The sequence below is a fragment of the Pogona vitticeps genome, chromosome 1 (assembly GCF_051106095.1).
Source record: "Pogona vitticeps strain Pit_001003342236 chromosome 1, PviZW2.1, whole genome shotgun sequence".
In the NCBI taxonomy this organism is placed as follows: domain Eukaryota; kingdom Metazoa; phylum Chordata; class Lepidosauria; order Squamata; family Agamidae; genus Pogona; species Pogona vitticeps.
Genome location: NC_135783.1, coordinates 297,273,369 through 297,297,754, shown reverse-complemented (window position 1 = coordinate 297,297,754; position 24,386 = coordinate 297,273,369). Strand labels below are relative to the sequence as shown.

General features: G+C 41.6%; 1 protein-coding gene across 1 annotated transcript in view; it reads left to right on the top strand.

The window, feature by feature from the left end:
• Positions 1 to 20,976, top strand: part of LOC110076385 (deubiquitinase DESI2) — a 71,230-nt gene extending 50,254 nt beyond the window's left edge. Inside the window, exons 2-5 of the mRNA XM_078390757.1 lie at positions 1,838 to 1,910; positions 5,447 to 5,540; positions 7,075 to 7,216; positions 20,014 to 20,976. Coding sequence (XP_078246883.1) covers positions 1,838 to 1,910; positions 5,447 to 5,540; positions 7,075 to 7,216; positions 20,014 to 20,256 — 552 coding nt within the window. The 3' untranslated portion in view covers positions 20,257 to 20,976. The remainder of the gene's footprint in view (positions 1 to 1,837; positions 1,911 to 5,446; positions 5,541 to 7,074; positions 7,217 to 20,013) is intronic.
• The last annotated feature ends 3,410 nt before the right edge of the window (positions 20,977 to 24,386 follow it).

Here is a 24,386-nt window from a genome sequence, read left to right as displayed (position 1 = left end):
ACCTTAGAGGAAAGCCCTTCAACCCCCTTCACTGTGTTCTTTGTGGTTCTAACACTGGGTCTGAAGAAGGAAGGAATCCTGCTCTCATGTAGGTTCTAGGCACCAGCAAGAATTTAGATTTGTTTTTCATGTGGGCAGGAACCTGTCTTTTCCCATTATAGTGCTGTAACTGTGAAAAACATGGCAATGCAGGTAGGCAGGACTAGGAGCTTCTCTCTCAGTGTGTCCACAGTGCTGGGCCGAATAACTCCTCAGTGGCACGATCGACAATTGAAAGTAGGAACCAGTCTGGAAGCTAGATAAGAACTTTATTATTTTTGTGAAGTATGTTCTGCCTTTGCCCCACCCAAAACTGTGATTCAAAACATCTAATTTAAAAGCGGTACAAATAAAAACATAAAAGATTACAATAAAACCATAACTAAACATATTATAATTTTAAAAAATAATTTCAAAATGAATTGGCAAAAAGGGACAATAATGACTCATTAAAATCCCATTCTCAGCTAGCGGTGAAATACTCCAATAAAAATGTCTGTGCTATCACAATGAAAACAGGGAAGAGGCCAGCCTAGCTTCTCCATGGGAGGCCATTCCTCATCTTCGGACCTGCCATCAAGAAAGCTGTCTCCCACACATCTCAATGTGTCTCTAAAGCTGAGTTAGCTGAGAAAAGCGCTTGCCCTGATAATCTTAGAAGTCAGCCAGGCTCCTGTGGGAGAATTTATGGAACACTGGAGTCTTATCAGGAATAACTAAGTCCAGTGCCACCTAGTGACTAAAGTATATAATGACAGAACCCACAAAGTGTCACCTCAATGTTTTTCATCAATTCTCTTACCTAGCAAACATCTGCAAATTTGCAAGTGCACAGCACAGATTTCCTTCCTTCCTTCCTTCCTTCCTTCCTTCCTTCCTTCCTTCCTTCCTTCCTTCCTTCCTTCCTTCCTTCCATGCATGACCTATGTAGACAAACTGACAACACCCATGCACAAGAGGAAGGTAGCTGCATGGGGAAAATATCATTTACTCTATACTGATATAATGACGTGCTGTGCAAGAGCATCCAAATACAATGAATGCAAATTAAATAGTTCAGTTCTGCATAATGAGAACTGTAGCCTTAATATCAAACAGAATCTTTTGCTACTTGTTCAAGAGACAGCAGTTGACACTTTTTCTTATGAGTTTTCTCATCTATAAATCTTGAAAAGCATATTTTAAAAAGTTTAACAATGATTTAGCAAACCATTAACTCCCCCACCCTCTCCTCTGCCAGCCACCTTCCATACTTAGATGAATGAATTATAGAAAAAAAAAGGATTGCATTAGCAGTCTATATTGACATCTACAGACTTTTAAATGAGGGGGAAATTTTCAGTTGGATAAAAATTTTAGTATCAATAAAGATAATTTTGGGGAGGTTTCAAACTTCGTTCACACATCATTTCCACACTACTTGGATATTTCATGGGGCAGTTACAATTTGCACTCACTCCACAATCCACTGATTAATGGATGGCTATGACTGGGGAGGAAATGCATTGCACACATTTGAAAAATGTGGATGGAAAAATGTATACATTTCAAAGGCTGAGACTAAGCTGAATTATTCGTGTTGAATTTTGTGCAATTTTATTCTGAGCATTTCATAGGATATCTTTTACATTATGTAACTTTTAAATGCTTTTATACTTTAAATGTTTAAAGCCCACTCAAAGCCTTCAGTAGAAAGTGAGATACAATAACTACATAAACTGATAAACAAATATATAACTTTCCAAACATTGTTTGTTCTGTTGATGTTTTTAAATCTGTTTTCCCCTTATTTCCCTAGTATTGGATAAATGAATACACCTCCACATTGGGTATTGGAGTCTTCCATTCTGGAATAGAGATTTATGGCAGAGGTAAGAAGTTTCTCATAGCTATATGGGGAAATGAGTGGAATCTTTTGTTACATTTTTAAAAAATTGGGGGTGGTGGTGATTCTTTGTGTAGCTACTTATCAACAGGCAGAAGTTTGCTTTTAAGGTAAGGGTAGACAGCTCTGGAGACACAGGGGAGCACATTTTTGTCAAAAATATCCCTTTGATAACTTAGAAATGGCCAAAAGAAAAGAGGGATCAAACAAGGAAGTAAATATCTACATACTTCCAATTTATTGTTCTTGTTGTTTTTAAAAAACACAATGCACAGTCAACATTACAAAAACATTGACTGGCATTATATAACAAATACAAATTTTAACTAAAAACCTAAATATCTGTTAAATACCGGTGCAGTATGTATGCTGTTCCTAATATTGCTGTTTTTGTAGCTCTGATGTGTGATTTCTGAGATCTGCAATTTTTTATAGTACTGTGTGAAATGTCTTAATATTGTTCCCAAAGCTCCATTGACTATGGAGACCACTGAAGTGTGTTTCTTCCAGAGGTGAGATGTTTCAATTGCCAGGTCTCTGTACTTTTTAGTTTTTCGAATTCTTTATTTTCTACTCTGGCATCCCCTAGAATTGCAACGTCAATGATCCAGACATTTCTTTGTTCTATTACTACTATGTCTGGTGTGTTATGTTCAAGGTGTCTATCGGTTTGGATCCAGAAATCCCACAAGGTCTTGTCTTCGACATTTTCTGACACCTTCTCTACCTGATGTTCCTGTAGGTTTTTGGAGGGTGGCAAGTTATATTTTTTACATAATGACCAGTGCACTAATTTTGCCACTCTCTCATGTCTAATCATGTAATCTGTTTATGTAATCTTTGAACATTCACAGATGAGATGTGACACAGTTTCATCTTCTTCTTGGCAGAATCAACATTTGCTGTTAGCCCTAATTCCTTGGATCTTAGCTTTCACCACATGGGTTTGCAGTGCTTATTCTTGTGCAGCAAAAATAAAGCCTTCGGTTTCTGTCTTAAGGGTCCCCAGTTTTAGCCATGCCCCTGTTGAATTATAGCCATGCTTCTCATCAATATTTCTCAGGTGTTGTCTATGTAGCGGTTTATTTTTCCATGGGCCCAGGCCTTGTTGAGGCGGAGGGGCTTGTGTGCTTCTGTGAGGTTGAGAGCTATGCTGAAGGGTGTCCCAAACCAGACAGGTCTCAGATGAGAAGCCAGACCGACTGTGTCCAACAACCATCAATTATGATGAGAGGAAATAAACAGAAATCTATACTGAATCGGTATAGGTTTGAGCTCTGGATAGCCATGAGGAGGAAAAGTGAGAGGGCTGCCAGCTATGGATATTATGTGGGGGTTGCTTTAGCTGGGTTGGTAGCAATGGGAAGAGAAGGTCAGCAAAAGAGAAAGAGAGTGAATTAAAAAGAGAATTCTCTCATCCACAGTGAGTCTTTTCCAGCTTGGATCTACTGACAGCAGGAAAAGAGCACTCAAAGCCACCGACCAAGGATTAATTAGGCTGGGATTATTCCTGGGATCACTTGCAGTTCAAGAGTTTGAAGGAGCAAGACTGTGTGTTGAATTAATCAGAGAGAGGACTTCTGGCAGGGAGGGTTGTTTGATAGTGGAATGGACTGTCTTGGAAGGTGGTGGGTTTTCCTTCATTAGAAGTTTTTCAGACTTTTAGATGGCCAGTTGTGAGAGATGGGCATCCCAATTTTGCATTCCCTCCTTTGGCAGGAGGTTGGATACAATGACTCCCGGTTTGCCTCCCAGGCGCTACAATTCCATATGAACTACTTGTATATTAGGACTTCTCATCAATCAAAACATGCTTCAGTCTCAAATAACTATGTTAAGAAGGAACTAAATGTCAACAACTGGCTCCTATACCTATACATAGCTAGTCTACTACATCCTTTGTTAGCCCAATTAAGGGCAAAATTGGATAGATCTGGATTATATATCTAGAAGTAATGCTCCTTCAAGGAATAAAAGCCATCTGATTGGAACAGCAGGGTAAAAGCAGAAGTATGGTTAATAATGAGTATATAAACTGGCTTTGCAGATCTGATTGTCAAGATGGGGGGCGAATGTCGTAAGAGCAGGAGATACATATTTCTCGTGTGTATGTTTAATCTCCAGGAGAGGTCCCACCAAACATATGTGCTATTATAGTACTTCATTAATATCAAGCATTAATATCAAGCATTCCCTGTTATTCTGGCTTGTCCAAAGTTCAGGGCAGAAGGAAAGGACTTGCTTCCACTAGCACCATGAGGAGTAAAGCTGGTTTAAGATGTTTTGCTCCCTGAGGTAACAAACAAGATGGCTACCCACTTCATTTCACACACAAAAACTAACTGAATCTTTCTTCAACACTGATGATGGGACAGCATCTTCTACTGTGGCCGAAGCCACCAGGCTAGCTTGGGGAGTACAGGGCAGGCCACAAGGCACTCAGCTCTACCCTCCTCCAACAAGATCTAGCCATTGCCCACTGTACCCAGTGGTAGGTTTGGCTCTGATGAAGGAAACGGGAACAAGACCAAGTAAAGGTAGAGCTGGATAGCCTGCCTTCGTTTGAATTTTGAAAAATGTTGGCATAGACAAATTGGGGGTTGCCTTTAGCGAAGCAGCAAAATGTCTTGGTTTAACCCTGTCCAAAGCACCTTGGACCTGCCCAGAAATTATCTGAGGTTGATAGCAGTGGAAGTTCTGACTGCTTAGGGGACTTAGGAAGCAGGGTAAGCTCCACAGAAGCTTGTGCTGTTAATCACACATTTATTAGTCACTAAGGTAGCACAAGACTTTTTTGTTGTTGCTCCCACATACTAAAATGGTTATTTCTCTGGAATTAGTTTGTGTCTACCTACTAATGTTAAAGGAGAGGAAGGCAATCCTTGGCCCTCCAAATTCTGTCAGACTACAACTCCTTTCATTCCTAGTCATTGATAGGGAATTATGGAAGTTGCAGTCCAACCTCTGGAAGGTCATAAGTTGCCCATCCCTGTTTTAAACTATGATCCCAGCCTATCTAACTACTATGGTCTTGTGGTCAAGGTATTTAACATGTCGCCTTGGTTATTAAAAGAAAGCAGAAGAAATAATTAGAAAATTAAAATGTAAAAAATACATCAGGTTTTTAATCAGAAAATGTACACATCATTTAACAGACTAAAGCAGGCTCCAAAATGTGTCTGATTTATTTTTTATTTTTACCGTACATTTACTGGTTCATCTCAGGACTCGGTGATGAGCAATGGACAGCACAGTGCGTCTGTTTGATATGAGGTCTTGGGCTATGTTTCTGAAGTATCAGCCTGATCACTTTTATGAAAAGAGCAAGTAGGCAAGCTTGTCATTTCCTCGTGGTGAGGCCATGAGGGTATATCTCATTGCTGCTATGTGTATGTGCATTTTTTTTTCTTGCTCCCCTGGCTCTTTTGGTCTTTCCTAGATACAGTATCCACCCTGGCTCCATTTCATTATTTAATCTCTCTCTCTCTCTCTCTCTCTTTCTCTCTCTCTGTTCCTTGTCAGAGTTTGCCTATGGAGGGCATCCCTACCCCTTCAGTGGGATTTTCGAAATCACACCAGGCAGTGCCGTTGAACTTGGAGAGACTTTTAAATTCAAGTAAGGGCCCTTTTTTCTTGTTTCCACATTTGTAATCCAGCAGGCCACAAGCTGGCAACGAGAGTGAAGATGGGATATGAAATGTCTAAAAATTAAGGAGGCGCATGTCTAAATGTATAGTCCGTTAGTTCCAGGATAAATGTGTCTTGCTTCTTTCTGCGCCATCTTTGTTTTGATGCTGTATTTTTATACAGATGTTTGTTTTTAAAATTTTCTCAGCTATGAGAAGTTCTGAACCTATAAATCTTAGAGACATATGAAGTTTTTTTTTAGAATCACTTTTTCAGCTGATGTTTTATGAAGGCTGAAAAGGTGATGTAATTCTCACAGTAGTTACTCAGGGTAAGTCCCCGTGGATACAACAGGAATTACACACCTAAACAAATGTGTATTGGATTGCAGTGTAAGGCAATGAAAGTGCTGCACTTTAGGGCCACAACCCTTCCTCACAGAGCTATAGTATGTCTTATGAAGCAGTGATATCTTTTTATTCTCCAGGAAAATAATACTAAATATTTAAACCATGGACATTAAACATTTTTAAGTTTAAAATGCCAAATTGTAGTAATAGTGCAAGGTGAGACTAAAAGCTGGTTTAAAACCAGCCTTCTCTAACCTGTGCCTTCTAGATGTCTTGGCCTTTATATATTGCATTGCAGCTCCCAACATGAGATGGCAGTAGGTGTAAATTAAGAATATTCAGAGGGCAAATGTATTAAATTATTTATTTAATAGCCTTAAATTATTTATTTATTTGGTTATTTATTATTTTGTCTCGTTTATAGGCTGCTTTTCTCCTGAAGAGGAGATACAAGGCAACTCACACTGTTAAAAGAAGGAAAGCAATGAACTACACATTAAAAAGCAATTAAGCTACAATAATAATTGAAAAGACACTAAGTGATTTAGAATATTTAAAGCAAAATAAAAACCAGCATCAAGGGGCTCAGTTATTAAAAGGCTGCCTGAAGGGGTGTGTCTTCAACTTTTGGCAGGGAGATAAAACAGAGAGGGGCCAACCTAATCTCCCAAGGGAGTGCATTCCACAACCTGAGAGAAGCCACAGAGAAGGCCGTCTCCTGTGTCCCTATCAAATGTGCCTCCTCTGAAGATCTTAATCTTAATATTACATTAATAAAACGTAACTAGCTTTACTTCTTGAATCAGTCTATTGCATTCGCTAGGACTACTTCCATGGCTCAATGTGCCACACAAAGAATCACAGACAGTTTATGAGTTGAGCTGGAGGCAAGATATCCTGGCCATTCTATTGAATTTCTCCAAGGAGCCACCTTGGGTGCTTCCGAGGACAAATGCAAGGTAAAAATATTTTAAACAAACAAATAAACTAATTAATTAATTAATTTAGGGGTATGCCTATTGCCATTCCTGATGTGATCCACAAGTTACTTCTGTGAAGAACATATACGTATTTTTCTCCTTTGTGGCATTTTTGTTGCCACAGCTTGTTTCCTTTTATCCTATTGTATGTCTCCTGGTTCTTGACTGTTACTTCTTTTCTTAACAAAAACAGAGAATCCATTGCCTTGGGCACCACGGACTTCACAGAAGAAGATGTGGACAAAATCATGGAGGAACTGGGCAAGGAGTATAAAGGCAATGCCTACCACCTCATGCACAAGAACTGCAACCACTTCTCAGATGCTCTGGCTGAGGTTGGTTCATCTCCGTTCTTTTTGTTTGTTTTTTTGCATGCTTAAGACTGCATGCTTCAGGATTGTCCGGCAATGCTCATGTAACATTTTGGACCAAAACAACTCCGGCTATTCACAAGTATCTGATCAGAGCATGGCCACAATCTATATATTTACAAATAACACAAGTAACTTTTTTGACTACAGTTCCCACAACCTCAGACCACATGGTCAGTGGCTATGCTGGCTAAGGCACTAAAGAACCAACTTCCCCAAGTTCTGATACACACTCATGCATCAGCTAATGTACAGCTTGCCTGGAACCAGATGTAGCTTGTACTAAGCCATTGTTAACTATCCCTTGTTAACTATCCCTTGTTAACTATCCCTTTTCCATCTTTTCAGAGTTCAAACTGCTGGTGCACCTTTATGAATAGTCCAGATACTGTGAAATAGCTTCACAGCCTACATTTTCCCAGTAACTGATATAGCATGAACAAAATATGTGATTTGATCCCTAGGATTCTGATTTTAGATGCCAATTTATTGTAGATTCTCATGGTTTCATTTGCAGAATTCTACATGGGGTCCAGCTCAAACAATACCATCTTTAATCTGTAGTCTTCCCGTGTTTCCCTGCCACCTTTTCCATCTTTTCTTCATTTCCTGTAAGAATCTGTTAGGACGAGAAAGACAGAATAGCTATGTAGAAGGTCTCTTGATGTGTGGCCCTCTGGCTGAAAGCCTCAGTCTGGCAAGTCTTAAGGATACCCACTTTGGCCTAAGAGCAAAAACCAGTTAGCACAAAAACCTTTGACCAGAAGGGAACTTGGCATTTTCTTTATGTCTGCTGCTCTCCTTGTTGATGCTGTTCTCAAGATTGGGGTCAGGACTGTTTCAGTCCTGAAGGCTGGATTGTATAATGGATCAATCCGGGAGAAAGATTATTCCCCAAGGCCAATGCAGTAGGACTAGTGACGGGGGGGGGGGGGGAATGTCCTGCCTCTAAATTGCAGCCTTTCCCCCAACATTGTTAGGCTCTGACCCATCTTACGTTTCTCCAGACCAAAGAGAAGAAAAAAGTTCCATGCCCAGATAAAAGGATTCACCCAGCACTTGGCCAATTGGGACAATACAAGGAGGCCCTCTGTTCGGTTGCCTTTGACCACAAATAGGAAATAATGAAGAAGTCTTCCTTATCTGCTGCTCACCCTCCAAGTAGCACTAGACCCTCACAGGTCTGACCAGAATAGTGAACAGCAAGAACAGCCGCCCCCGCCCGCCCAAACTGGGAAGACCAGTAATATGCAAAGGAATCACTCCTTTCCAAAGGATAGGAGTTGTCAGAAGGGGACAAGCTTTTCCAAGACTCTACATAGGCTGGATTGGGAACCTCCATAGGCTGGATGAGGCCCAAGTGGGATGGAGGTATTCCTCCCCTTCTCAAGATGAAATCTCCACAATGAAATGGAGACACAAATTTCCTTTTTTGAAAGGCATCCTTGGTGAAAATAGAGATCAGGGCGAAAGAGTTGATATATCCCTTTAACCTCCTCCTCACACACACACACCACATGGCTCTTGCCTTTCAACTGTGATATATTTAAGATTTGTATGTGCAATCTATATGAAGTGTCATAGAAAAGGTCATAAACCGTTATTCCCTCAAAGCAGCCTTCCATTCCCTGAGTTATTTATGTGTCTCAGGACAGCCATGAAATTGTTACCATTTTTAAAAACATAATGAGAGTAGGAAAAATGTAAAGGCCAAATCAGTTCTGACATGCCTGGCAATCTCTAGGGCCATAGGTGGACATACGACAGAACGTTTGACAGCCAGGCATACATATGACACATGACACTGTAACTGTACCACATGAAACCTTAATAGCCCCAACTGCTTGATGGGTCGCCTGTTATTCACTTTTCTGGTGATATCCCACCACCTTGCTCCTTGTAGTTTCAGCCTTATGTTTGTGAAGGTAAAGACAATTTGGAATACTGGTATGTACAAAAACAGCCACGGAGGGTGTGGAGGAGGAAAGCAAGTGGAAAGGGAACAGATTTAGGATACTTCTATGGACTCTCCTTCCCTGCCAGATGCATATACTCCCCTCCCAAGGGGACTTTGCAAGGGAAAGGGGACTTTCATTGCACACGGCTGAAAATGTGGCTGTACTTTAAGAGACTGTATTACTCAGGTACCATTGAGATAGACCTCCTCCAAAATCCTTCAGAGGAGAAATGGGCTGTGTAGGCGTGTGATGTGTTCCTTTCTTATAGAACTCTGTGGGAAGTTGAGAGACATTTACGCATCTCAAGACATATTCTAAATTGCCACATCTTCTCTCCCATTCTTTTTGAAAAGAGCCAAATAGAGATATTTTAATTTGGGAGTTATTAGATTTCAGTACAGCATTCAAGAGCAGTCATCACATTGAAGGCTTCCTTACTCATCTGTATGTTGTCTTGGACTGAAGTGATCTGTGGCAAGTGTTAGCATCTTAGCAAAAATACCAGAAACTTCTCATGGCACTCTTACAATGATGCTCATTTGGGGCATTGTATTACACAGTGGTTTTCCATTTGTCATCCAAGCTGGCAGGCAGTGGACCTGGACAGTTATGAAATAAATACTCAAACACACAAGCACTGGAAGTAAAACAGGCCGTACCTTTATTGGTAACAGCTCCCACTAGTGCTGGTGCTAGCATGGAGGATGAGTCAACATCAGCTGACTGAGTGCCAACGGATGTTATAGCAAAGGTAACTTGAAAAAGGAGTTAACCACTTGGGTATCTGCCACTGTATGGTCCCTTCCAGCACCCCTAGAGTGGAAGAGTTTCATGGTCTCTCCACCTCACCCCCTTAAAAGGAATCTGCTAGGGAGTACAGCTACATTTCAAGCACCTGCCCAACTCTACCCCGCATCTGACCTGATCTGTCCTCATGCTTCCAACCACTTCCAACAAAGCTATAACAAAATACACCAAATGCACAAGGGGGGGGGAGTGGGTGGGTGGGAGAAACTCCCAAACCAAATAAAGGCCCCCAGGCTGATGTGTCCCCTTTTAAAACTCCAGAGACGGTCCAGATTCAAATAATCCAATCTGTACCACTTGTGGGAGAATCTGGTTCACCTGATTGGCTGGGGCTGTTGTCCCAGGATCCTCCATGCTGCTGTGCTGCCTCCTGGAAATGAGACAGCCAACAGCCTCCAAAATGGTTGCTGCTACAACACCCTCATCTGCACTTCTGCCTGGATGATAAATACAGCCCCTTCAGTGAGTCAGGGAGCTGTTACAGGTAAAAAGCTAAGGCACTGAATTTTCACCGAGCCCACTTGTAACTGTCTCTTTAAAACAAAAGCTAGACAGCCTAACAAAAGGAAGACCTTCTTTAGAAAACCCACAGATTGACTTTTGCACCTGTCTGCCTGCATGAGGGTCAAGTTAGATGATACAGTTTGAACATCATCAGGAGCAGGTGTTCATTAAATGCTGAAAGATACCTGTTTGTTCTCTGCTCCCTCTCTTGCATTTGAGCAACCTTTGTTTTGTGATTAGCCCTAGTAAGGTAAACATGGACATAGTTTGGCAGTTTGATCGTCCAGGCTCATATTTCTGAAGAAGTCACACTGTTGAAAGAAAAACAAATGAATAGTTTCCAATATGAGCTTATCACCTCATCCAGTTTGACCCGGAATGATCCTGGGCATAGATCAGGAGCAATTATTGTTCTTTAAATATTTTTGTTTTTCACCTCCCATAATCCCTCATCGTTGGCTAGGACTGATGGGACTTGCCCCTTGCCCAGCCAGAGGGACCTGTAACCACCAGAAATAATATTCTGATAAGTTCCACTTCTCACCCCGCCTCCACCTCTATGCTCTGAATTTTCTCCAGTGAGTAACAGCAACAAAATGGTTTGGGAGAGTTCAACGCTAAAGCACGAGTTTTGCAAGCTAAACGTTTCAGTGTTCAACTGTCAACAAGAATGTTGTCTGAGAAACCCTTGAGAACCATTGCCAGTCATAAGGGACAATCTTGAGCTCTATGGACCAATGGTCTAGTTCAATATAAGGCAGTTTGATATTGTTATGTTGTTATCCCCTTTTGTATCAACCCCTACATTGAATTCATGTAATGGTTATGTCCATCTGAAAAAGCAAAAATTATATTTAACAGGTAATAATTCCAGAGATATATCAGTATGATTTGCTGTTCTTTGTTTTGTTTTAAAAACAGAATGACCCCATCATAAGCGTAGGCCAGCTTTCCTTAGCCCGGTTCCATCCAAGTACAGTGGTGCCTCGCATAGCGACGATAATCGGTGCAGCAAAAATCGCTGCAAAGCAATTTTGTCGCTATGCAATTTTTAAAAGCCCATAGGAATGCATTGAAACCCCTTTAATGCATTCCTATGGGCTTCAGACTCACCTTTAAACAAAAATCCTCCACACGGTGGATTACTCCATTTTCGCTGCCCGGTAAGCGAGGAATCCGTCCCAAAAAACAGCAGGCGGCCATTTTTTTTACCCGGTGGCCATTTTGGAACCGCTGATCAGCTGTTAAAAAATCATCACTTTGCAATGATCGGTAAGCGAAACAGGGATTGCAAAACAATTTTTGCCCATTTAAAACATTGCGATGTGATTGCTATGCGATTTCGTCATTAAATGGGGCGCCCGTTAAGCAAGGCATCACTGTATGTTAGACCACTGGTTCTTAACCTTGGGTTACTCGGGAGTTTTGGACTGCAACTCCCAGAAGCCTTCACCACCAGCTATGCTGACTGGGGTTTCTGGGAGTTGCAGTTCAAAAGCATCTGAGTAACAAAGGTTAAGAACCACTGTGTTAGACTATACAACACACTGATTGTTGTAACAAGAACAGTAAACAATAAGAGAAATGAAAGAGGAGTCTTACATCTAAAATTGAAGTAAAAGCAAAAGTTCTGCCTACCACATAAATTTCTGGTGTTAATTTGAAGACTTTGGTCAAAACAGTGTTGCTTGGTACCGAGCACAGCAGCAAAATCACAGAAATCATGTGATAAGACAGAGGTCGCATGACCAGGCGTGCAACTGATGCCCTGTCAAGTAACCATGATGGCTCTTGCAATGTCCCTTCTGTGCATGACAAAAGGCAATGAGATTCTAGCCTCGAATTCTGAATAGCTGTAGCTGCTGGTTCAGCAATCAACTGGAATAATTAAAAAAAAACTTGATTAGGAATCTGTGGCAGCAGTTTGATGAATCAGCAACAGAAATAAGTTATTGGCTCAAAACTGAAGGCTGGATGACCCAATCTTTTAAGGGTCAGTTCAGACTCTGTGTGGATGGATGGATAGATGGATGGATCAGTTGATGGGTAGAGATGCATATGAACACAAACATGTGTTATAGAAAGATGGTGCTGAGAGATATATCTGTAGACATTTAACAGGTTTGTTTTATGGCAACACCCCCAAATTAGCAATTTCCATAAACTGAAGAGTTTGCTACATTAATCTTCTTTGTCACATAAATTATGAACTGCCTTTGAGATATTCATTTAAAACCTTTTCAGATGGGAGACACTTGCAAGACAAAAGAATATTCATCCAGTTCCTAAGATACCTCTGCCCCATTCCTGGGGTTCAAAAGCTCAGTTTCCCCTGGAGATTTTAGTCCAGGTGTGCTATATGTGTGGCTGTCTAGAGCCACCATTCTCAATGGGGGCCATATGGCCACCTGGAGTGGGGTGGGGCTGGCCCATTGGCAGGTGGCCACAGACTGGAAACAATTCTCCGCACACCACCTTATAAGGTTCATTATGCAACGTATGCAATCCTGATTTAACCTATATTTATTTCATATTATATTAATGGCCAAAGCAAAAAAAAAAAAAAAAAAAAAAAGTTGAGAATGCCTGCTCAGAAGACAAAAATGTACCACCCTTGCATAGCACACTACTCTGACATCTGCCCGCAAAAGTTAACCTTAAAAATGTGTTTGCTCAAAAAATTTCCCTTGTGCCCTTTAGGTGCTATGGGTAACAATTTTGCTGTGCTTGAGACATGCCTGAACCTTTGCCCGACCCCATTTTTAATTTTTTTTTAAAAAAAATATTGGTCACTAGGCAACATGAAGAGGCTTTCCAATTTAAAACATTTAAGAATGTTTTTGGTATGGGCAGGGAGTAATGTCTGGGGTAGGCAGGTGTGGCCCTTAGAAACTGCCCACCCTACTGTAGATATTGCTGATCTTTAATTCCTAGCATCACTTGCTGACACATCCTTATGGTGAAGGATAATGGGAAATGCAATCTGATGGGTTGAGGCTACTAAATATGTTCTGAGCATATTGTCTAGTTTGATCCCTAATGTGGGCTCAGAAAATAATAATTCCCAGGGATTTTGTCACCCTCTCTCGTGCTAAGCATGTTGACAGAAGAATCTTGACACAAAGGTCTGTGAAGATGGTAGCTTCCAAAGGGTTAGCTCAAAGGATTCAGAACCTCTGAGAAATGCTTGGCACCTGTAATGGTCATGTAGTGTAACAAAAACTCTTGTTTCCATTGGTATTACTATTACCTTTCGGGGTGGGGGGCAAGAAAAGGAAAGAGGCAACTGCAAAACTAAAAACGGCTGATACTGAGCCAAATTTAATATTTGATGGGATTTAGGCTCAGAATTATCTGGAAATGTCACCCCAGAGCATGGGAAATTTCCTTTTCTAGATGACACATCCCTGAATCTTCCGTTGGGTTAGCTAAGTGATTCTGGGTGTTGTGGTCCAAAAACTGAATGCACTCTCATGTACAATGATGAACCTTTGCTCCCAATTGTCCAATGCCAAACTTGTACAAGAATCAAAGACAGCCTTGGGTTGTGTTTCTGGAATTATGTGACAACAATGGGCCAGGTCAGCTTTCTCATCTTGTTGTGTTTTTGTTTAGGGACAATATGAAGCTATAGTATGGATCATCTTATACTGAGCACAAATTACTGCAATCATAATATCCCTTTGACAATTCACTGCAGGTTTAAAACCATCGCTTTGTGGTAACTTCTACTGGAATAGAAATTTTTTTGTCAGTGTAGCAGCTTGGATGACTTACAGTCTGTGGCGATCCCCCTTGTGGTCCCTTATTTCTCTGGGCTCCACAAAGGTAAATAAGCCCTTTTTGCTGCCACCAGGAATTCTCTTAATACCAATTCAAATCCCACACACATAGGAGCTGATCATATAATTTAGGAATCAAAGGGTTTGATCAAACAGTCTTTTATTAATGAACAAAATCATAAGGAGAATTAAATGTATAACTGTTTCATGTGTTCATTCACTGGTGTTTCTCATATTATGTTTATAGATTCATTCCTGCTTGTTCCACATGTTTCAATCTTTCAATTCCCTTTCTTAACCCCTTCTTATCTATTCCTAAACCCTAGCACTCTCTCCACATCTTCTTGTCCCTACTTCTCTCTATCCCTATCTCATTCCAACTCCCTTCTAACTGTCTCTTCCAGCTGTCTTAACTGCCACCCTGACTCCGCCCCCTCCTGCTCTATCCCTTGATTGACATGCAGGAATGACATCATCTTTTGGGTTCCGCTACACAGTCCTTCATCCTTTCAGAGTGAAATCCATTATTCTGAAGTGTCACCAGCAATCTTAGTCTTAATTATACCCAAGCTTTCCCCAGAGGGCCACTTGTTACCTTTCCTGTCATCCTGCAGCTGCTCCTTGTACTTAAAAATCTTCGTCTCAAGGACTTTTCATGCATAAAAAAGCATAGCTGTGTTTCCAATCTGGCTTACATTTGAACCTAACAATGGAACTATCAAAGCAAAGAGGTCATTGGGCTGGTGTGTGTTTATTCACCAGGAAGAAAGCAAATCAGATTTGATTATTTGTGGCCTTTGTATTGGAGCCCTGATCAGCCAGCTTGATGTTAATAACTGAGGACTAACATTGAAGGACTCCACTGTTCAAGTTAGAGGAAAATAAATATTTTTGAGATCATATATTTGAAAAATGTTGGCTAAAATCCTGTTAGTGTAGGTATGCCTGTGGAATTGTGATGGCATCACCAGCAGGAGGAGATTCTCAGTAATGAGCAATTTCTTCCTCTTCTCTCACGGCTCTTCTGATTTGCATTTTGCTATGTGGAAGCCATGGGAGGCATGGGACAGGAAGAGGAAGTTTTTTGTTACTGAACATCATTGCTGCTGGATTACACTACCAGCAGAGGGAGAGTTTCAATAATGAAAGATTTCCTTCTCTCATCCCATGGCCTCCATAAAGAGTTTATAGAGGCAGCCTCCATTGGGACTCACCCTCCCATGAACCTTTGAGAGTCACAGGGAATCCTTGCGACTCACACACTCCAGGAGAATGCTTTTCTTCTCATCCAACAGGAATAGCAGGGAGGTAAGAGGGCTACGTTACCATCTGTCAGTTTAAGGGCTTTTACTCCCATAATTCAGCCAGGGGTAGGAGGAGCATAAGTTATTTTTTAAGTTAATACATTAGCCCTAATGGATTATTTCCTAGCTCACCAACTAATGGCATTGCAGGGGGTTTATAATCCAAAACAGTCATTCTTAATCCTTTTTTGATCACAGCCCTTTTAGGAGCTCTTCTCAGGTTTCAGGGCCTCTATCAAATGAGGAAAGCCTTTGGCTGTGTGCAAACAAGGGTGCAACATGAACAGATGAATCTATGTTCCTCTTCAAATGTGCCAAGCCCCCCCCCCCCCCCCGGAGCCATATGTCACCCATTGAGAATGGCTGATCTAAAATATCTGGAGAGCTCCAGGTTGTGGAAATTTGTCTTAATATGAATAGCACAACAGTTGAAGGAACACTTCTTTTAGGGTGAGCAGATGGGGAAAAAAGGGCAAGGTTCCTGGACCTTTAATAACGGGTTAGAAGAAGAAATTTCAAAAAGTACAGCTTTTAATGAATGCTACACCTGATGAAATATTCTCCCCACATTAGTGTTAATGATATAGAAACACTGTTCTTTATTTTTTTGTTATCATTCTTGAATTAAGGTCTATTTCTACAGCGGTGTTGTGCATGGTAGGGCAGTCTTTCGCAACCTGGAAGCTGGGGAAGGTAATCTGCGAAATGTAAAACAATCCACATTACAGCTTCATATTGTCCTTAAACAAAAATGCAATGAGGCAGAAAAACTGATCTGGCCAGTTTTGCTTTTTTTTAACTGTGCACAGCTTGGAGCGTGGCCACTTCAATCTTGCTAAAAAGAGAGGATAAAAGATAGTAATTTACATCGAATGCACATAGGTTAATCTATAAGTATGAATGCAGATATAGATAGAATACCTATAATTTAAATAGAAATGCATCTCAATATTTTGGGGAGGCACAGTGAGGAAGGTGATTGGGGCATCTCATCAGTCTACGACCTAGAGTGACCACATGTCCTCTTTTATGGAAGACAGTCTTTTATTAGGAAGGCTGTGAGGGGATAACCCTCAGTTTTAAAGGTGCCCTCTGTTTGTAGGGCTGTTAAATTGAAGTCTGATCTAAAGATCAAAAGCCATAATGAGAGAAAGCAGAGGCCTTAAATCTGTCCAGCGGCGGTGAGCATCTGGCCAAAAAGCCTGGCAGGCACACTGAATCACCTAGTTACTGTCCTCTTCCAGTGAGATGACAAGTGCAATGATTCTGTTTAAATTATTACAATATTTCCTAATTTTGTATATGAAAATTCAATATGCAGTTTTATGCAATTCAATAACCTCATTTGTCCTCTTTTTTGGGGTGTGTGCATGCCCCCTTACTGGTGATGTGTAACTGACTACCTTATTGGTTTCCACCTGCAAATCATGGATGGGCAACTTCAGGACTCAGCTTTTCCTCCTTATGGCACTTATATTTTTAGAGATGACCACACCTGGTGAGCAGCTTTTGGAACAAAAGACATCTTCAAAGAGAAGACTGCCTTCTACAAAATAAGACATATGACCACCTACCTAGCCACTGAAAACACTCCATGCTCTGTATATCACTCTCCATGGAATCTATAAACCTCCTGTTTTCACTATCTCCATGCCTGGATCCAGAATTAAAATTAGAGGAGATGACAAAATATGATTGGTGGGTTGTATTTAGCCTGATGAGTCATAAATCATGCTGGCCTGGACATATATTTGTTTTGCAGAAAATATTTTTTTAACACTATGAGATGCTCTAATGGCAAGAACCTAAGAAAGGAAATGCCATAAGCAGACAGAAAGCAAACTTGCTTACCTTGTCTTTTCAGCCACCCGCCAGGAAATACAGATATACTTCCCAATGTTGCAATGATGTCATATGGGCTCCTGATATTCTGGATCTTTCTTTCTTATATATGCACATTTTTATTTTGGTAACTGTATTTTCTGGTGCATTCAGGGGAAAGGTAAAGGTAAAGGTTCCCCTTGACATTTTTTGTCCAGTCGTGTTCAACTCTAGGGAGTGATGCTCATCCCCGTTACCAAGCCATAGAGCCAGCGTTTGTCCGAAGACAATCTTCCGTGGTCACATGGCCAGTGCGACTTAGACACGGAACACTGTTACCTTCCCACCGAGATGGTCCCTATTGATCTACTTGCATTTGCATGCTTTCGAACCGCTAAGATGGCGGAAGCTGGGACAAGCGATGGGAGCTCACTCTGTCGCGTGGATTCGATCTTACGACTGCTTGGTCTTTTGACCCTGCAGCACAGGGGAAAAGCAGGTAGCAAATATCACAGTGTGACCAAACACTCTGATATGATGCTGGGACCCTGGACAAAGTCACTGGTCTTTTTGTTCTCTTTCTGTCTGTGGAATCCAGCATTTTTAGGCCTGTGAGACCAGCAGTATCCCCTTCCTGAGATGACAGTGCCACATCCTGATATGGAAGAGTGTGTTTTGATGTCATAAAGAATCTTGTGCTTCATAGAGGTAGGGAAGGCAAGTGGTGGGAGGAGAGCCAAATGATTCTAAAAATGGAGAAGAGTCCAGGTAAACAGGTCCAGAATTTGCGTAAAACATAGCTGATCAGATAACATAGCAATCCAGAGCTAGACGGATCCCTTTTTTGGTATCCAGCCAGGCAGAAAAATGCACTTGGCACCTGTAGTGGTGTCATCATTCTTGCTAGAGCTCTCATCACATATGGCCTTAATTCTACCACATGAGACACATAGGAAGTTTTTAAAAAGAGCTACAGAAACCTCCCCTCCAGCCTCAGGAGAAATGTTTTCCTGAAGTCTTGGCACTTGTGCTGCTTCCAGGACATGTGCAATAAGACTCATGAGTCATGATGACAGTAAAACCCCACTTCCTTCCTCATTTCAAAATAGCACAATGCATTCAAGCTCATGCACCCCCAGCCCACCCAAGTCCTCCCCTCACAATTGGCATGCCAACTTTGCAAGCACAACACACATGCAGAAACCTTTGTACCGAGCCGGTCTGCCCTGATGCCACCTGGGAAATGGGCTGTAAAACTAACTCATACTCATAAAGCAAATGTTATCTTCCTCCAGCACTGCTCATCTTATCTGGAAAGGCTGAGAAATCTTCCTGAGACTTCAGCCTGTGGCCTGAGGCCCAGCTACCCTAGCTATCTCATTATTTGTGGGACTTTAGGGCAGAAGAAGGCAAGCAAATTGCTTCTGAGCTACACCTCATTCCTGGCCACTTGATACCTCAGTTTGTTCCTATTCAAAATTACAAACAGGAACTGGCAATGAAGTAGCTGGTCTTTCTCCCTCCACTGTTTTTCCAGAAGGGACTGAGATGGATCCCAAGTGTTGCAAGGCAATCTACAGAACTGAGGGGAAACTGTTACCCAAGGAATGAAGGAGAAGGAGAGTCTAGACCTGGTCTCCATTAATTGCGTGACCCACCAAATGCACACCAGGGAGAAAGGCCCTAATTCCATGCTTTGCATGGAAAAGGTTTCAAGTCTAGTCAGTAGCATCTCCATAGGGAACTGAGGAAGAACCCTCTTTGAAATGCCAAAAAGCCACTGTTGGTTCCTATAGTGAATACTAAATCAGATTGACCAATGATTAGGATGGGCATAATGCACTCTCTTATGCTCTGTGCAAAACCAACCACATCGCGTAGCTATAGCTTTTTTTTACAGATTTGAAAAGAAGATTTTCAGGTCTTTTGTAGAGAAACTGAAGCCCTATCTGGCAGCCCTGCACCAATTCCACATAAGAGACATTGCGTAGGCAGAGATATTAATCTTCTTTGATCATGTTTGTTGCAAAGCAGAAAGCAATACAACTGCAGAGGGCTTTAGCCAAACTGCTGTCGGATTGTTTTCAAAAGCATTCTGGCTTGCTGTAGGATATCATTTCACAGTATTCAATGCAGGGATTGGGTTCCTGCATGCTCATTTGCCATTCCCAGCTCTGCTCTCCCAGCACTGCAGGATGAAGGCCATTTCATCCCTAGAGCTTGCATGTGGAACAAACAGCAAAGCATGTTGCCATCTGTCTGGCTATGTTTTTTTTAAAATACCCTGGAGGCTTTTCCTCTACCCTTTCTTTCTCACTGATCCCACTGCACAGGGACAGTTGTGTTTGCATAAAATAGTTAAGATAAAAATGTGGTGACCTTGAGTGCATTTTATTTCTTGGTTACAGAGACCTGGGAGACAGCATACATTAGGGCTGAAGTCACCAAAACTGCTAAGTTACCATCTGACCCTGCTTTATTTTTAGAATGCATTTGCTGTTCATGTGCTTCACTGCCAGTACTTTGCCTCTTGAAATGCACAGATAATATAATTGTTTTACACTGTTTTTCTGTCTGTTCCCCAGATCTTGTGTGGGAAGGAGATCCCACGTTGGGTGAATCGCCTGGCCTACTTTAGCTCCTGTATTCCCTTCCTGCAGAGCTGTCTCCCCAAGGAATGGCTGACCCCAGCTGCCCTCCAGAGCCACATCAGCCTCGGCCTCCATAAGGAAGAGCAGGGTGACACAACGGACAAGGAATCCCCATCCACTTCTGCAGCTGCTTCTGCTTCAGGCCCTTCGCGAACCTGCAGACATACAAGGGTCTGAACTGTGCCCGTCTGAGCTGCTCTGAAACCTCGCTTCCCCTCTTACCCCATTTGTGGCTCACCAGCCCTTTCTCATAGACTTTATTTTGGTCCCAAGGACACTCAGAGAGCAATTCTCCGAAGAACACTGGCCTTTGTCCTTTCAAGAGGGAGATGAAAACCTTGCCTATTTTTCTGAGTCATTCTACCACTATTCAGAAAACTGATTCATTCCTCTTGACTTACTCCAAAGAGTCCTGGAGTATATTCTTGAGGCCGCCGTGTCCTCCTTGGTCCAAAACAAAATAAAGACATTGGAATCTCTGGGACCTGAAGGGAAGCCATACTGAGAGAAGTTCCACCTTGTTGGGGACTCTTTTAATCCTCCGCTGCTGCCATCGCCTCCTGCTGTGCACACACACAACAAATGCCTTCTCTCCAGCCCCTCCTTGGTGGCATCTTACCCCACAGGGCACCTCCTTTGAGTACCAAAATAACGGGACTGGAATCAGAGCTCAGTTTCCTCATCCCTAAGACCAGCAACAAGCTCCAGTTCACACTATTCCCCCCCCCCCTCATTTCTGTTGCTTTTTGTAATCACTGGTTTCTTAAGTAACCTGAAGGATAAATGAAAGGTGCTGCCCTTCTACTTTCACAGATTTTTTTTTGTGAACTAGTATATTGTATAAGAGACTGAATGACTCTTTGTCCTTGAGATACAATAGCAGAAACAATCTAGAAATGAATGTGTGGGTCTGTTTTTTATTGACATACAGGGAGCAAAAGCATGAGAGATCTAACCAGGGTTCTTACATCTTGTCTGGACCTTTAATGCAGGGATGGGAAATATGAAGACTCCCAGATGTTGTTGAATTGCAGTTCCCATCAGCACTAGGCAGCAAAACTAATGGCGAAGGTTGATGTGAATTGTACCAATTGAACAATGCCTTGTAGGGGAACACATATTTGTCACTGCTGCATCAGTCACAGTATGGATCAAAGGAAAAGATGCAAAGTTTCCCATCACTGTTGGTGGGTAAAACTGTGCTTCTTGAATTTCTCCATGTTGTATGAAAGATATGAGGAGGGACTGCCCAGCTAGGCAATTCAGGTGACATGACCAGTTTCAGGCAGCACAGGGATGGGGCAGGGCTGGAGAAGGGCTATACAGTACAAGGTGAGAAATCAGTGCCTGAAAAGTGTAACAAACTTTTTTTCAAAGTCATGTCCCTCACAAAGGATGCTCAGACAACAAACCCAGTAGTCTGGACCATGGCAAAGGGAAACCCATGAGTGATCAACTCCTTGCTATTTTTAAAGCTCAGTGGATAATTTGTTCTATGTACAGTGGGGTCTCGACTTACGAACTTAATCCGTATTGGAAGGCAGTTCTCAGGTTGAAAAGTTCTTAAGTTGAATCTGCATTTCCCATAGGAATGCATTGAAAACCATTTAATCCGTATCTGCTCTTTTCGTCCATAGAAACTAATGGGAAGCTGCTATTCCGCCTTCTGCCACTAGAGGGGGATTTTTTTTCTTTTTTCCTTTTAACCTAAGATGACTTAGCTTTTAAAAAAAAAGGAAAAAAAGAGTTCGTAACTCGAATCTAAGTTCGTAAGTCGAGTCCATATATTCCTATGAGAGCGGTTCGTAAGTCGAAACGTTCGTATGTCGAGCCGTTCGTAAGTCGAGACCCCACTGTACAAGAAATGTTAACAGAGAACATTGCTATCACACATTCAGTCTTATCTGAGCTGCAGCGTAGTGTCCTTTCTGTCCCAGGCATACCCCAACGTTAACAATGGCCTTTCTAGATCAGACCATGATTTTGTTTATGCCAGAGCAGGCAACAGTATCCCACAGGCACTGGATTACAGCTCCCATCAGCCCAACCAACATAATCAATGGTGAGTCACAATAAGCATTGCTATCGAGCAACATCTGGAAGCCCACATGTTGCTTCACCCAGACTCTAGACCAACATTCTGGTTCTTGTAGCCAGCCAGATGTCACAAGGAAGCTCACAAGAAGGGGCTAACGGTCACATTTTGCTTTGGTCTCACAGTAACGAGTCTGACAACAAAAGATTTACACAAAACATCACAGGAGGGAAATGTTTGGAATACCAGGTGTAAATACAGCTAGAATGCTTCAAATCTTGTTCCTGCCATGTTGATTCATTTTATTTGCTTTATTTATATCTCTCCTTTTTCCACATAGAGGGACCAAAACAGACTTACAAAATATTATATTCAAACAATTAAAAATAAAATACGGTAAATTACAATATTGCAAAACTATACACGTTTCATATTTAAAATGTAAAATAAAAACAGTTTAAATGTAAAGGCAGATCTATGGTGCAGTCCAAATTAGCTGTAGTGGGTCTGGAATGGGCAAAGGCCTCTTGTGCAGCCCCCTTTTGCTGGCTGACCTCAGATCAGTCGGCCCAACTGGATCAGTCAGTGCAACTATTGTAGTAGGCATACCATGCTACCCCCAAAATAAGACAGGGTGTTATATTAATTTTTCCTCAAAAAAAAAAAAAAAAAAAAAAAAAAAAAAACACCACTGCCTCAGCTGGCTTAGTGTTCACTCAGCCAACCCACCACCATCTTGGGACATGAGGACTGCACTCTCAAAAATATAACAGATATAAAATCCACACAGCCACTAGAAAACCTTCTCCTTGACTGCCCCTCACTTACTAAACCCTTTCAATTCCCATCAGCCCCGTCCATCATGGTCAATGATGACAGATGGTGTGAAGCTGCCACTGCAGCCAGAGTCCGGCAGCCCTAAGGCTACTTTTAAAAGAGGATTTTTTCCCCCCTTGTTCTTCCCCTCAGGCCAGTCCTACTTACACAGAAGTGCCATTCCCACTGGGAACTGTACCTTTTTATTTCATTTGGGTTTGAAGAGTAATGTGCTTGGCTACTAGAAGTGTCTATACTTTGTCCAAGTCTTTTGATTTTCAGCTATCGACTGAAAATCTAAGAGCCAAACTGGTCAACTGCCAAGTCATCATCTAGCCAGGACAGGGAGGAATCATTTTAGCAAGTGCCTAAACAAAAACTAGTGATTATTATTTCTTTGCTTGACCCAACACAAAAGCACTCCTCCTGCAGCTCCATTTATATGCAAACTTTCTTTTGCTCAGCAGCATCTCCATTTCAGGTTTGCCATTCTGTGGCCTGTTGTGCCATTTGTTTTCTCTTCTCTGCTATTGTGTTCATATTTCAAGACATTTCAGTTACATATTACACTGACATCAGACTCTGGAATAATTGCATGACTTCTAGACCAAAGTCACATTTCATTTTTTAGTTCCTTGTATTGTGTATGCCTAGTTTCGGTCTCTTTAGCAAACTGAAGCAATGCCCTCAATCTCACTAGCCAACAGAAGTATAAATTAGGTGAATAGGTGTTAACACACGATACTGAACTTTTGTCAGTGTGCAATATCTGTTCTTTAAGTGAACAAGCTTCAATTTCAGTCCTTTGAACAGGAACATAGCAGAGGGTTTTCGGTAAACAACAGGTTGAGAAACAACTACCAAGATTTTTAGAAAGGAGTGAAAGAGACAGCTAAGAACTCATTCCTGATTGCCTCCACCATCTTGATATGTTGCCGTTCACACTAATAGGACAAATAGCCCTATTTTAAGAACCCGCAATGCACTTCAATTTTCTGCAGAATAATGGCCCTACTCTTTGTGTCTTCTTCTTTTCAACACTCCCCCTTCTCCCATCTGTTTGTCAGCAGTCATTTTGGGAGCAATTAATTATGTCTGCAGAAAAATAATGCACATCAAAGGTTTGTACATGCAATGCAATTTATCTTGCAAAACCAGGCACAGCAACTGCATTAAGAAATGACATGAACTGACAATTGGAATCAAGCAACCAATGTAGTGACAACTTTCACACAATCAGCAGTTAAGTCCTATTCTAGCAGTGGGTTGTCTGTAATTTGGGCCCTTAGGCAGCAGTTCTATTGCATACTTAACTTCAAAATAACATTCAGTGAAAGGATTGCAAGTTACTACCACATCAGTGCAAATAAAGGTGTAATGTATTCTTTACTTGTGGTTCTGCAGCAGGATTGGGCTCTGCCATTCCAGCTAGAAACAGACTGGATACTTCCAGACA